The sequence below is a fragment of the Trachinotus anak genome, unplaced genomic scaffold (assembly GCF_046630095.1).
Source record: "Trachinotus anak isolate AG129_WGS33_773 ecotype Australia unplaced genomic scaffold, CSIRO_AGI_Tana_v1 ptg000009l, whole genome shotgun sequence".
In the NCBI taxonomy this organism is placed as follows: Eukaryota; Metazoa; Chordata; class Actinopteri; order Carangiformes; family Carangidae; genus Trachinotus; species Trachinotus anak.
In genome coordinates this window covers 6,365,783-6,379,364 of record NW_027273860.1, presented here as the reverse complement: position 1 = coordinate 6,379,364, position 13,582 = coordinate 6,365,783, and the positions used below count along the sequence as shown (strand labels likewise).

At 40.9% G+C, this 13,582-nt stretch overlaps 1 protein-coding gene across 1 annotated transcript; it reads left to right on the top strand.

Moving 5' to 3' along the window:
- The first annotated feature begins 1,514 nt into the window (after positions 1-1,514).
- Positions 1,515-13,105, top strand: pxdc1b (PX domain containing 1b). Its single transcript, XM_071484807.1, has 5 exons — positions 1,515-2,231; positions 8,967-9,058; positions 9,187-9,304; positions 9,407-9,518; positions 10,112-13,105. The coding sequence occupies exons 1-5, from the start codon at positions 1,976-1,978 to the stop codon at positions 10,233-10,235; spliced, it is 702 nt and encodes a 233-aa protein (XP_071340908.1). The 5' UTR covers positions 1,515-1,975; the 3' UTR covers positions 10,236-13,105.
- The last annotated feature ends 477 nt before the right edge of the window (positions 13,106-13,582 follow it).

Genomic DNA, 13,582 nt, shown 5'->3' with positions numbered 1-13,582 from the left:
ATGTCATTTTGCATTCATGCAGTACTCCATAGCTTTTGCAATGTTTCCCTTAAGGGCATTTTCCAGATTTCAGTACACTCAACTGTCATGAAGTACAATGGGGGGGTCAAGTACCACAAAACTGAATGTGCAAATGTAATTTATTTAACGACTTTAAAATTACACTGAAAGCCTGTTTGAAACTTGTGTTTTCTATTAGCATGTTACTTCAGAGACCACTCTCAAAGTAAGATTTAGTTCTTCCATTACACTATTTATGCCATCTCCATTATGAATACCAGTCACCACCATAAGAAAAGGAGCACTCAAACATACTGGTTGCTCTGCATGGTTTTCATTTTACAATGGGTGGGTATTTCCAATATGCAGATCCATATAATGTAGTGTATATAGAAAAAAACTTAATTTCAGTAAGTGGTTTACATTGTATAGACAGGAATCCCTCACTAAGTCCACATTGTAAGAATATTTACTTATGTATTGTAATATGTCGACAGAAGTTATATTGGCCACAAGGACCAATGAATATAAAACTGTCAGACATTAAGGAGATCTCTCTGGATAGTTAAAATGTTTCAAATTGAAACTTTATATTTTCCTGACTGGCTCCATTTCCTTATTCAGAGCGTTTACTTTCGCCGAAGTGAGCCTGAAACACTCACTAAGGTGCACTTTCAAGCTCAAAAGGGGCATGAAAGCAGACTTTTGCACCTACAATCTGCTCTGTCTCGTAAAATGTAATGTGCCCATTAGAGCTAGATTGCTTTCTCTGATCTCAGCTGTACCATTTCCAGTTTTATGCGCAGGTTTTCTGCATTCATGTGTTCATTTGTGTATATGTAGTGTTTTACAGTTTGCTTTTACTTGCAATTAACATGATATTTCCTGCACCGTGTTGTTATGAATTGCTTTTATCAGAACTGTTTGCAGACAGTCCTTTGCCCTCAGTGCAGTAGCTAATTACAGCTGAATCGTCGTGGCTTCCTGTAAAGCCCTTTCACTGGGCTCTACCTCTTCACTCAGTGGAAACATTAGTCTACTGCTCAACTGGAGCAATTTAGAGCAAATCTTCCCCTTTTTCAGTCACCCTGACAGGAGACAAATAATAGCCTACAGTGTATGTTTCTTTCGGTGGGTAAAATTTGGCTAAAATAGTAGTATTTTTGTGCAGACGTGAGTTGTATGAGGTCAGAAACTGCAAATCCTGCAAAGCTGATGAATTTCATTTGTTGGCCTTTTCTCAGAATTTTCTTTTCCTGTGGTTATTGCCAAACATCTCATTTCAAGATTAAATGATTTGAGGAAGATGTGGCATCCAATGCAGGGTCTCTCGTTGAAAGACAAAGAAGAAAAGAGGAGTGAAAGAACTTTCTCCCCCCCTCCTGATTATAAATAAAGAGATGGACAGTTTTGTTTTTGCAGCCCTTTGCAGCCTTTGCATAATAATAGGCTACCCTGTTGTCAAGGAGGGAGGAAGGAAGAAGGGAGGACTGAGAGGAGAGGGGAGGAAACTGTGCTGAAAGAAAAGCAACTGCTTATCCAGTCAGTGAAGTGAAAAGCTCTGGATTTCGGAAACAGACCAGACAAGGGAGCAGAGCTTTGATTTCAGAGATATATCAATTTTATGAACCTTTTTTTTTTTTTTTTTTTTTAATGTTTGCACTTCTTTCCGATGATGATGGAAAAATAAGCTGTTATTGAGCCAAACCAACTTCGCTGGGGCGTTATCACAGACTCTAAAGTCTATTCTTTTTTTTTTTTTTCTAAATCATGCCACGTTGAGATTCCGCCTGTGATGGGCTGAGCAGACGCAATGATCATCGTCCTCCTCCCGCTTTCACACACCGCTGACACACCGAAAAGTTGCCCAAGTTGCCTCTCCTCTGCTGCCGGATTTTTATTCTCACATTCCTGCGCCCAGACCGCCGTCCCCCGGCCCGCCCCAGCATGCTGGACCTGGACTGACGTCTGAGGAATGGCATCGGCTGTGTTTGAAGGGACGTCGCTGGTCAACATGTTTGTCCGGGACTGCTGGGTCAACGGGATCCGGAGGCTCATCATCAGCCAGCGGGGAGAGGAAGAGGAGTTCTTCGAGATCAGGACTGAGTGGTCTGACAGGAACATTTTATACTTGCATCGGAGTTATTCCGATCTGGGCCGGCTGTTTAAAAGACTTGTAGAGTCCTTTCCTGAGGACAGAAGAGACCTCTCCAAGTCTCCACTGATAGAAGGTTGGTATGAAGGGAAACAACTGAAAGAGACAGCTATGACCGGAAGTGATGATAGAGCATTTAATCCAGGAACAGACTGATCACAAATGACATTTAAATTATGATCAGGGGCATAGCTACAAATTATGGGGCCATATGCACAGGAGCCCCCCCCCCCCCATCCCAATCCCTCTCCTGCAATAATCATCTGTTTGTTTAATTAAAAAGAAAGTCAGAAATAGTGAAAAATGCCTGACAACACTCTTCAGAGAAAACCTGTAAATCCTCACATTCATTTAACATATTTTTACACAATAAAAAAAAAAAAACAAACATCAAAATTATTGATGATCAAGTCTCTGTCAATCAAATAGTTCCAGCTCATCGCTAAAGTCTTTTTCCACTTTGCTGCAACATAAATGCTTCTCAATTGCCGATTGCTCTTTTTGACTCATCTTTTTGAAGAAGATTTCCTCAGTATTCTGGGGAGGAAAACTTTTTGTCTGCACACACAGGAAAACCCCTGCAAAATTGTATTCCTGTTTACATTTTTGCCTCGGACAGCACAACAGCTGCTGTTTTTTGTGGGGGTTTTTTTTTTCTCTTCACATTTTTGTGGATTGCTGTCAGATCCTGTTTTCAGAACAGCTGTGTGAAGCAAAACTGTAAAACATTTCTAAATGTGCAATTTCTTGCCAGATACTTTAGCTATGGGTCTTATGCAGATGGTGCAATTGGGCATCACGTCATAACTAGTGACTTAAGTATTAAAATGATGTAAGCTGTGGTGTTTAAGGGAGCTAAATGAAAGCAGGAAAACGCATTCAACATAATCAATAAGGTTTTGCTTCACAGCCTAGATTTACATGCTTTTGTTTGGACAGCTTAATAATTAACAAAGTCCACTTTCAGATGTCACATTAGCAGACCTATCACATAGCCTGTAGACCACAAGACCTCCACGCTGATGACATGTTTCCGATCCTTGTCAATATTTAGGACCTAGAACACTGTGGGATCTGTACGGTCTGCCTTTTTTTTTGTTGTTGTTGTTGTTGTGTCATCTCTTTGAGGAAAATACCAAAACTACCAACACTGGTTTCCATGTGGAAATTTGCTCTCTGCATTTGAAGCATCAAAACTCCTTAGGAACAGTGGATGTTACTGTGCTATTTGGGCAGCTTTTAGGACCCGACCCCGGTTCTGAGGCCACTACATTGATCAAAGGCAAAGGCGGAAACATTCATAATAACTAATGCAGGTGCTTGGTGTGTGAGGGACACACACGCACAGGGGAAACATGCATGCTTTGCACAGAAAAGACCAGGGCTGTGATATACTGTAGACCCAGCAGCGACATGACAGTTCATTGCGCTATCCCAGGGTACGTGTCTCTTACTTTGGTGAGATAGAAGTTCTCCTATTTATTGTGACATAAAAAATTAAAAACCCATCAGACTATCTTCCGCAATCATTTTATCGTGAGCAAGTACATTATCATCAACCAGCAATGAAAAATAGCTTCATTGACAGACTGAAAGGTTGTAATTAATGAACTGCTGCCATGTTATTTAATTCTGCAGCAGCGTTTACGGCGGTGCTTTGTGGAGGGCGGTGTTTTGTCAGATGTAGGGTGAACCTATGGCCCCCACAGTTTGGATCTGACACTGTGGTGCCCTGGCAGTGCCAGGACGGTTTGGCAGCGCTCCTAGCTTGTTCTGTGTGTATGATATCCCCACACAGTCTCCTTGGCATCACCCTTTTGTCTCTACCCACTGAGCCTATATGAATGTTTTGGAAACATCCCTTTAGTGGCGACTGGAAAGCTCTGCTTCCTGCCCAGACACTGAAAATAGCTGACGGATTTGTTGACAGCTCGCTGCTTTGCCTCTGCCAGTACGGTGTGCAGTGCATTTTGGGAAGAGACATTTCAGAGCTCATGACTCATTTTCACTTCTGTTTTTTACTGTCGGTCACCGGTCATATCCTCATTACAGCTAAAAGATAAATGGGGTGATATCAGTGCTGAAGCAGATGTCAGTGTTTCTTTAGTAGTGACTCAAGCTGGTTTGACAACTTCATTGATGGATATGAAACCACAGGGTTAATAACTTTCCTCTTTGGCCTTCCATTAATTCTACCCCAGTTCAATATTTCATTTGCATCTTGTCTAATTGCCTGAGATTGAAAGTCCTGAGACGAAACATAGCTCTGGTCTTTCTCAGTCCACTTTGCTCCAGTTTCTGGCTCTGCTCATGTTTTCCTGTTTCTCTGCTGCACCCAGGCAACAGAGGGGACGTGCAGAGCTTTCAGACTTATGTCATGATGACAGGGAGAGAGAGACTGAGAGAGGGGGTGAATAGGAGCGAGGAACTTCCCATATTTAGTCCCTGTGGTCTGTGAAATCCTCATAACACCTACCTTACATGTGACCTCAGAGTCAACACAGACAGGAAGTGATCGCTCACATTCAATGTGAACCAGATATCACTGGGGAATGTGGATGCAGACTGTGTCTGACATCACTCCCTCTTACACGTAGTCACTGTTCCCTTTATGGAAAATTGTCAATATTTTACTCTTGAATGTCAATCCCCATGTTGGTTAGTCATCATCTATTAAAGGGGAAGCAGGAGGATCATGTGATACTTTTGTTTTTTCTGATTGACATGTATTTGATATCTGTGCGTTCAATGGAAAGACAGGCCCGGGAGATGTGATGTTCGTGGGATGGGACTTCTGGAGAGATGTAATCACGGAGGCTAACATTAAGCTAGCTGTGTGATGGTCCAAACTGTAGGGTTGACTGCGTGTTAAAGGTGGAGTAAGCGATTCTAATCCGATGCAAATTCAGTGAATATTTCCTGACGGTCTGCTACAGGTCCATTCTGTGCGTATGCTGACAAAAAAAAAAATCTGGCATTCCTACACAGCCCTGGCTCTGTAAATGGGAAATAAACAAAGTGGCTTGGACCAGTTAACACAACACTGTTCCAGCTGATCAGCAACAGGGGGCGTTTGCGCTTGTGCACAGGTCAAGGGAAAGAAGAAGAGAAGAGATGAGGAGGAAAGGGGGCAAAAGAAATGTGGCTCATGCTAATTGAGAGTGTCAATTTAAGGATTACCAGGGGAAGGAGAAGCAGCAGTCAGCCCTAATATCGGCGCCACACCATGTGGACTTTTTAATGGGACTTTAGACAACGTTAGGACGAGTGCATGATAGGAGCGTCTGGGCTGAGGAACAAAAGCAAAGTAACAAGTAATTTTGCAAGTTCTTTAGCTGTTATAGGTTTAAATTTAACGCACTGAGATGAGAGTGGGATCCATCTTCTCCTCTAACTCTTGGCAAGAGAGTAAATATTCATATTTCCAGAAATGTATTACTATTCCTTTAAACTGTAGGTAAGGGTAGCAGCAAGGCTCAATTAAAGAATAAAAAAAGGAAACAACTTAAAATGCGTTTAGGTACTGGTAATGTAAGTAAGAGAAAAAAATGTCATGAAGGAAATAAAGTGCCTTTAGCAGTACTGACTTTTGATGATGAGGCGTCCAGAAATAACATGGTGTTGCAACTGTGGCAAGTTAGTGGTTAGAAGATAAAGTGTTCTGCTGCTGACATGCGCTTATCAGATCCATGCAGAAGATTGCTGCTGCTTACAACATTTGATGACTGTTTTGACAGCGTGTTTGAGGATGACTTGGACACAGCGCAGTTCCTGTTGTAAACCCTCTTGTCCTGTGTTATTTCGGCTAATACAGTAAACGGAGAGACTTGCCAAGATGGCATGGAGTCAGAGAACCAAACAGATGGGTGACTTCGGTATATAATTGCAAAAAGAAAAAAAAAAGCTATGAGGTGGGCTCATACACTAAATGTCATCTGGTGTCTGTAATTACTGTCGTTAGATTTACCCATCGTGTTGCATTAGGTAGACGCATACAGACAATTAAGCTGATGTTCTATGACGCCAAACAAACTGAATGAATAATCCGGGAGACAACACAGAAAATGTTGATTAATTATTAATCAGACAGCGACCACTGTAGCCAGGAAGCCCATGCAGGAATTAGACTCAGTTTCTATAAAGGTATTTTCCAGAGAACCAGCGTGTAATTGTAAAAAACATAGCAAACCAGAGATTAGATCCACACGGATGAATACTTCATGATGTGCAGTACCTCAGGGGTAATGTCTTAAGGCACAGTGTTTATTTATTTATCATTTTCATTGCCTGTGTTGATTTTGTATTTTGGCGAGTCTCTATGTGCCACAGTGGGAGGGGAGGTGCGGGAGGAGGAATGCCACTGCCAATCCACTGGAGCACTGCAATTTTGGTGTCTGGATTGATTGCATTCTGTGCTGCATGTCTGCTCGCGCCAAATCAGCAGTGCACGCTCACACATGCTCTGTGCTATTTCCAAAACTAATTAGAGGAGGCGGCTCATGTGAAACTCTCTAGACATCACCAGGCTGCTGTTTTCAGCATCTGCCATTAAGAACGGCTTCCATACATGTGAGTCTTTCAGCTGATTAACGTCCTTTGCATTCATGTGATTGCAGCAAGTACGTGTTGAATCTGCAGCCTCTCATCTGAGATATGTGTGTGTCACATACACTGTGGTTAACTCGATTAAATCTTTGACAACCAGCGCCAAGCTGTTGCAGAAATAACTGCACATACTTCTCTTTTTCATATTAAACAGGCACACTGTTACAGAACTTTTCATTATTCTCCACAGCCTGCTAGTGTGTGGTAAAAATAATCAGGCAAGTTGGACACAGTGACATGCATGTAAAGGCTTTTACAGGCTGTTGTTTCTTCTGCAAATTGGAAATGTTGCCTTTAAGGCTGCACATGGACACAGACAAATCTTAAATACAGACTTAATAATAATTTCATTTGAATAAAAGGTGAAGAACACCTATTTTCGGATGAGACTTTATTTCCCTACAGTTGTATTTACACGTCATTACAATCATGTATGATCATTTTAATTCCAAATGAAATTGTCCTTGCACATAGAAATGGTAACTCCTGAACTTTCTGTGTTTCTAGAAAAAAGACACAGCTTGCTGTATATTTGGCTGAATTCGCTTCAGCTCTCCACTTGCTATGATTGTTATCAGCTCCAAACACAAAACCTGTGAATATTTATTATAACACAGTCTTCCTAATCCCACCCTGTCTGTGATGTTTGTGCCTACAGCCAATAAATAATGTGCACTTGTTTGTACTTGATCCATAACATAATCAACCCTCATGGCAGGAAGACTTAACAAATCTGGAAACAAGGGTAACAACTTATACAATGGAGTGTGGTTTTGTTATCATACAGGGTTTGACATAAATAAATCATTGCACCGGTGTTATTTCTCAAAGGGGCTTTAAGACAGAGGATGATCCAGAGGCAGTGTGAGGTTCAGACTGGGTGGGAGCCTAGTGATGATATAACTGCCCAATCTCTTCACATCCCCGTGGATATGATGTCATCACTGTGGGCCATTATAAATGGATGAGCTTGTGACTGTGCATAGTGTTGCTTTAGGCTCTCTTACTCAGTGCTTCCATGTAACCATAACCGCTGTGTGAGTATGTTTCATCTGTAGCACTTACATCAGACAGAGGCTCATCAGTCTGGCTGCAGTCTTCATCATTATTCTCCTCGCCGCAGCTCTTTGTCAGCAGGGCAGTAAATGATGCTGACTCACATGGGCGGCAGCCTTGCAGGCCTATTGCTACAAGTGCTGATTTTACACTCCCACTACCTCTGAAATTACGTTCCTAGTTTTATGCAGGATTAACGTGTTATCACACCCATCACTGTGTAGCTTCTCCACCCTCTGTTATTACTTTCCTCTGCTATTACTGCTGTTGTACCAACACCAGCATTTACGCTGGCAGTTTGACTCTATCACTTTACACCAAGCCCTGTGCAGACAGTGATAAGTGGTCTATTTTTTCCTCCCTCTACTTGAGGTAAATATCAGGGGGCATTGTTAATGAAAAGGTTACTGTATTTAACAGACTACCACCTTTTCTCTTGCATTTGTAGCAACCTTTTTCAAGACTTGGGATAAATTCAACCCTGTCTGGCTATGTGTGCTCTGACCTATGGATAGATAATAGTTTATTGGCAGTAAAGGTCAGAGCAGCTGCCCTTTTTTATCATCTGGGTACAGAAATAGTTATACTTAACATTTTAATTGTTTGAAACTTTCTTTGTACATTGGTCTCTATGTATGTATTTTGTAGTTATTTTTCAGGTTGGAGTTAGTGGAGGTTTTCTGTTGAATATGTTGCTAGGCGTTGGTTGTGGACAGACCATTAAAAAAACATTTGAAAAAACACATTTGTTTTTACCATAACAAGACACCGATGCTTTGAGCTAAATGCTAACAACAGCATGCTAACATATTGATATGACAATGCTAATGTGTTGATATTTAGCAGGTGTAATGGTAATTGGTTCCTTATCATAGTTAAACATTTTAGCATTCTAACATTTTCTTAATTAGGACTAAACACAAAGTAATGTGATGGGATTTTCATTAATTTTGCGGGTATTTAGACATAAACCAAAGTATCTAACAAATAAAATTAATTATGATCTGATGATGGTACTGGATGATAGACGTTCAAAAAGATGGGATTAATTGCAGAGCTGTATCAGGTACAATTTGACAGCTGTACCTGATGAATTATAAATAAAATGATAAATAAAAATGCCCATACTGTATTTATTTGTTTGTTTCAGGGCTGGTGAAAATCAAAGAGGCAAATGACATTGAGGAGAAACTGAACGAGGTGGAAAGACTACTGAAGAATGCTATCAACATGCCATGCAAAGTAGGTTATTCAACTGTTACCCTTCACTGTGCATTAGAAGATTGTCAGGACACCTCGCTCTTGCTGCGCCCTGAAAGGTGCATGTTGGGAAACTTGCAACTAAATGACTCCAAACCCTCGCTCCGCAGTATTCCAGGTCAGAGGTGATGTTGACGTTCTTCGAGCGGTCGCCACTGGACCAGGTGTTGAGGAATGACAAAGTCCACAGGATCCAGCCGTGCTTTCAGAGTCCAATCAAGATATCAGGTGCATGTCTGGTGTTCTTTCTTTTGTAACACATAAATGGAGACATTAGGGATGTCACGGTGACCCAACAGGTGATGTAATGCTGTACTCTGCACCTTTCAGAAATCATGCGATCGAATGGATTCTGTCTTGCCAATACAGAAACCATTGTATTTGATCACAGTATCCCTGAGGAAAAGGAGAGACCTGCATCCACTGACTCTGTGGAACACACGTAAGTATTAAGATCACTCCCCAATGTTTCTGTCTCTCTTCAGTTTCAGTCAGTATTACATCATATTGGACTTCACATGAGTTTTTCTGTAAGATCGGTTCCAAATATATCAAAAAATGATGCCATGAGCCTGATGATAACCTGAGGGAAGCAAAGCTGCATAAAGCCTTTTGCAGCACAACACAAACACAAGTTCCTTTTCTTGTTTTCCACATATGTAAGGATTTCCATGTTTGCTCTTTAAGTGCTTTGGTGAGTGAAGAGGCCCTTGAATGTGACCCAACCCCAGGACCCTCCACCCCTCCTTATGCACCACAGGAAGTGTGTCTGTGCACCTCTTCCTTCCCTGGGTGTGTGTAGGAAACAAAAGAGGAACACATTCCTCTTGGTTCTTCACACAAAACAAGACTTTACATCACTCTCACATAGCTGAAATTTTTCTTACCTTGTATTAGTAAAAAAAAAGTCTTTGAGGGAGGATCTACACAATTAACACAGGGCTTCTGATAAAAGGCAAACACATTGGATTCCTAGGTTAGACTATATGGGTGCATCCTGTCCTTGTAGTGATGTATCTGTCATTTTGTTTCCAGGTATGAGGATGGAACAGAGTTTTTGCCAATGGAAGCAGACGTGTGCGATGAGGAAACAGAAGCGTATGTCACCAACCTTTCCTACTACCATCTGGTCCCATTTGAAACTGACATCCTGGAATGAGGGATTTACCCGGCGGACGGTTGATGCTATTGCTGAGGAGTACGTTCTCTTAAATGGATCCAAGCTATGCAATGCCGCACATAGCTGCTCCGAGTTAATGCTGCTGCTTAGCGTAGCGTCCTCAAGGGGTTGCTTCAAGTTTTCTAGCTCACATTGGAGTGGCGCAGGTGCACAGTATGCAACCAAAATATTGAAAGGATGCAACAGCAGCACCACTTTGTTTTTTCTTTTGCCTTTTTATGTGACGTCACCAGTGTGCCTCATCCAGAGCCTTATTTGAGTGTATTAAAACAAACTGAATATGATATAAGTCTTCAGACTGACTATAGAAGGCCTTCAGGTGACATGACACAACCTGTGGCAGCCACAGCGTGATGGTCAGAGGCTTCAGCTATGTTTTGAAACATGCCCCATGGCCCACTTTAAAAGAACTGAAATTGAATGCCTCATGTGTCTGTGGCTTGGAGTGTGACTGCGACTGAAATTTGGAAACCGAATCAAGTGTATTGGACCGGTCACTGTTACTTGTACCTTTGCTGAATTTACCTGCACTCTTTCTTTTCGACTGAGCTCCTTTATGTTTAGTGTGTGTGCTGCACACAGCCAATTCACCAGTGGACCTCCATAATAGCATTGGTTGAGCTTGCTTGGAGATTTGCGATGCATCTCCTTTAAACTGCCCCCTCCAGTGTTACCACTGGTGTTTGGTTTGCTGTGGGAATACAGGAAGTTGTTGTGAAGCTTTGTGTATGAGTTTTGTTTATGGTGCAGTTTCCACCAGCATTTAGGATTTTTTTTGTGTGTGTGTGTGTGTGTGTGTGTGTGTGTGTGTGTGTGTGTGTGTGTGTGTGTGTGTACCGGCTTAAAACTCCTATTTTGTTGCTGTGATAATGCAGTGGGTTCTTTGTGGCATGAGAGAACTCTAAGATCCAGGTGAAACCAGATGTGATATGTTCTCATAAGAAAATTTAGCTACCTCAAAGCTAAATGAATAGAAATGATAAGAATTTAGCCATCTAAATTTAAAATGAAGAAAATTGTGACTTAAAGCTGCTGTTAAGTTGAGCAAAAAAAACAAAATCATTTCTAGTGCAAGCTATAGATACATTTCTATAGCTATAGATATGTGCTTCTGTTTCACTTGGTTCTCGGACAGCTATATACAATTTAAACATAAATATGAAGTGCCATTATCATTTTGTGACAACACAGTCTTTCCAAAGCGAGAGCTTAATGCTGCCTTTTTGGATGTTGGTGAGATTTTTTTTTTCAAAGAAGTTTTGTCTGAACAATAAATTAGAATGCAATATGTAAGTAGCGTAGCATGTGATGTTGCTTGTTTTATGTGTATAAACAAATAATTTCATGTATCAGAGCAGAGGATGAGTGCTGCCATTATGTGGAGAACTGAATCATCTCGCCGGCATTGTCGCCATCTGATGAGTGTTAAAACAGGGCAAAGAAAGCTTTGTTTTATGGGTCAACTGAGGTCATCTCTGACCCGTCCTGTAAGATGACGTGAGTGGGTTCAGTCAGACAGCTGACTACAGTGAACGTGGGAGTCTGCAGCTTGGCCTACGATGGGGGGGAACAAGTCTTCTCTTTTTCTGAACAAGACAAACAACATGGCTGTACTTTGCATGGAAAAGCTGTGTGAAACAGGCAAACACTTGATTAAAATTCATGCCTTTTGTATGTTTTATGGGTCCTCCCGCAGTAAGGAGGGTGCTTTCACTTCTGCATCTTAAACTGTGGAACTCAGTGGAGCATTGCATTGGTTTTGAAGGCAACTAAGATGTAGAAAATACATTTTTGTGTAGGGTTAACTGTATGGAAGTCCATCTGTATTCGTTGTTTTGACAGTTCAGTCAATGCAGAGGTTGCATTCTGGCCCTACAATGTAGGCTAACAGCTTGTGTCCAGTTTTCTTCCCTCCTAAATACAAAGGCATTCAACCCTCACAAACTTGGCACACAAGACTTCAACAGGACGGTCCTCCACATGAGTCTATTTAGTAACACAGTCATGATCACTATTCACCCCGTGAGAAAGTACAGCTCTTTCTCAGGGCGTGAAACTATTTCATGCTCTTTTTTTTTTCTCCTTTGGTCTTTCTTTTCTTTCAAGCACGAGGTCTTGAATTGATGGATATTCTTTCGACATCTCTGTTGTAAACAGCATACATAAAGGCATTGATTAAGATGATTTAATAACAAGACACTGGAATTTGTCATTTCATTTTTCATATCAAGGTAAAATTTTCTCGGCAAAGAACTGCTTGATGTTTCCTATGAGCTCATACTTATATTAGAATATTAACACCTCTCCGTCTGCCTTAAGGCCCTTTGTCAGCTTATTCAGTCAGTGCATTATAAATATTCTGCCACTGTTTCCATGAAGTTATGACTAAAATGGTACTCAGCTGACTTTGTGCAGTGACAGGAATGAGCAACAAAATGCTGGTACTCCAGTGTCAGTGAATGTTTTTGAAACATATCACTATGCCCATCATAGTCAGCCGGGGCTGTGAGGATTCAGAGGAGGAGAATACAGCAGATAATACGAAAATAATATCTCTGAAAAGGTTTTATTTATTTTGTAAACTCCAGCCACAGCCACACTCTGTGAAACTAACCAGCCTATGCCTTGTAACACTTTGTATATTTTCTCATGTGTGATGTGAGATGTTCTGGTGTGTAAATGTGTCAGAAGGAACGGACGGAAGATTAATTATAAACGTTGAAAGTGAAGTGTATGTGGCGACATGTTTGATAACTTTAAAGCTATTCAGACAGTATTAGATACCAATTATTATTCTCAAAGCTTCTCAAAACAAATAAATATGTTTTCAATAAAAGAAATGTTTATGGCATTTTTTGTGATGAGAATACAGTTATTGGTGAAAAGTTGTGGAACGTAACTGAGTACATTTACTCAGGTACGTTTATTTTGATGATTCCTTTATATCTCTTTCAGTTGGAAACATCGCACAAAGTACATTCAACTGTAGAGTTAATTTGTAGATTTTTTTTTTTTTTTGATACAAAACACATTATCTCATAGTACAGCACACTGTTGTACTGCACGCCTTGGCTAAAATGAGCTGCTGAGAATTTTACAGTTGGAGTGGTAATTTGAAACATGCAGTGATTTTTAGAATAATACGCACCATATGAATACAATATTAGTAGTAGTAGAAGTAGTATGGCTTTTTAGTTCATGGTCAAAATGTTTCATCCATAACTGATCAACAGGCAGTGACTGGTTTGGGCTGCTGCCCATTTTAATGATCTTAGAGGGCCACCTTGTGGTGAGTATCGGTGATCATCATCAGTATCTTTTTCAGT

Coding starts and splice junctions, on each gene's coding strand:
- pxdc1b (XM_071484807.1), top strand. CDS start 1,976: ATGGCATCGGCTGTGTTTGAAGGGACGTCGCTGGTCAACATGTTTGTC. Junction 9,059..9,186: donor CTATCAACATGCCATGCAAA/GTAGGTTATTCA, acceptor CTCGCTCCGCAG/TATTCCAGGTCAGAGGTGAT. Junction 9,519..10,111: donor ACTGACTCTGTGGAACACAC/GTAAGTATTAAG, acceptor TTTTGTTTCCAG/GTATGAGGATGGAACAGAGT.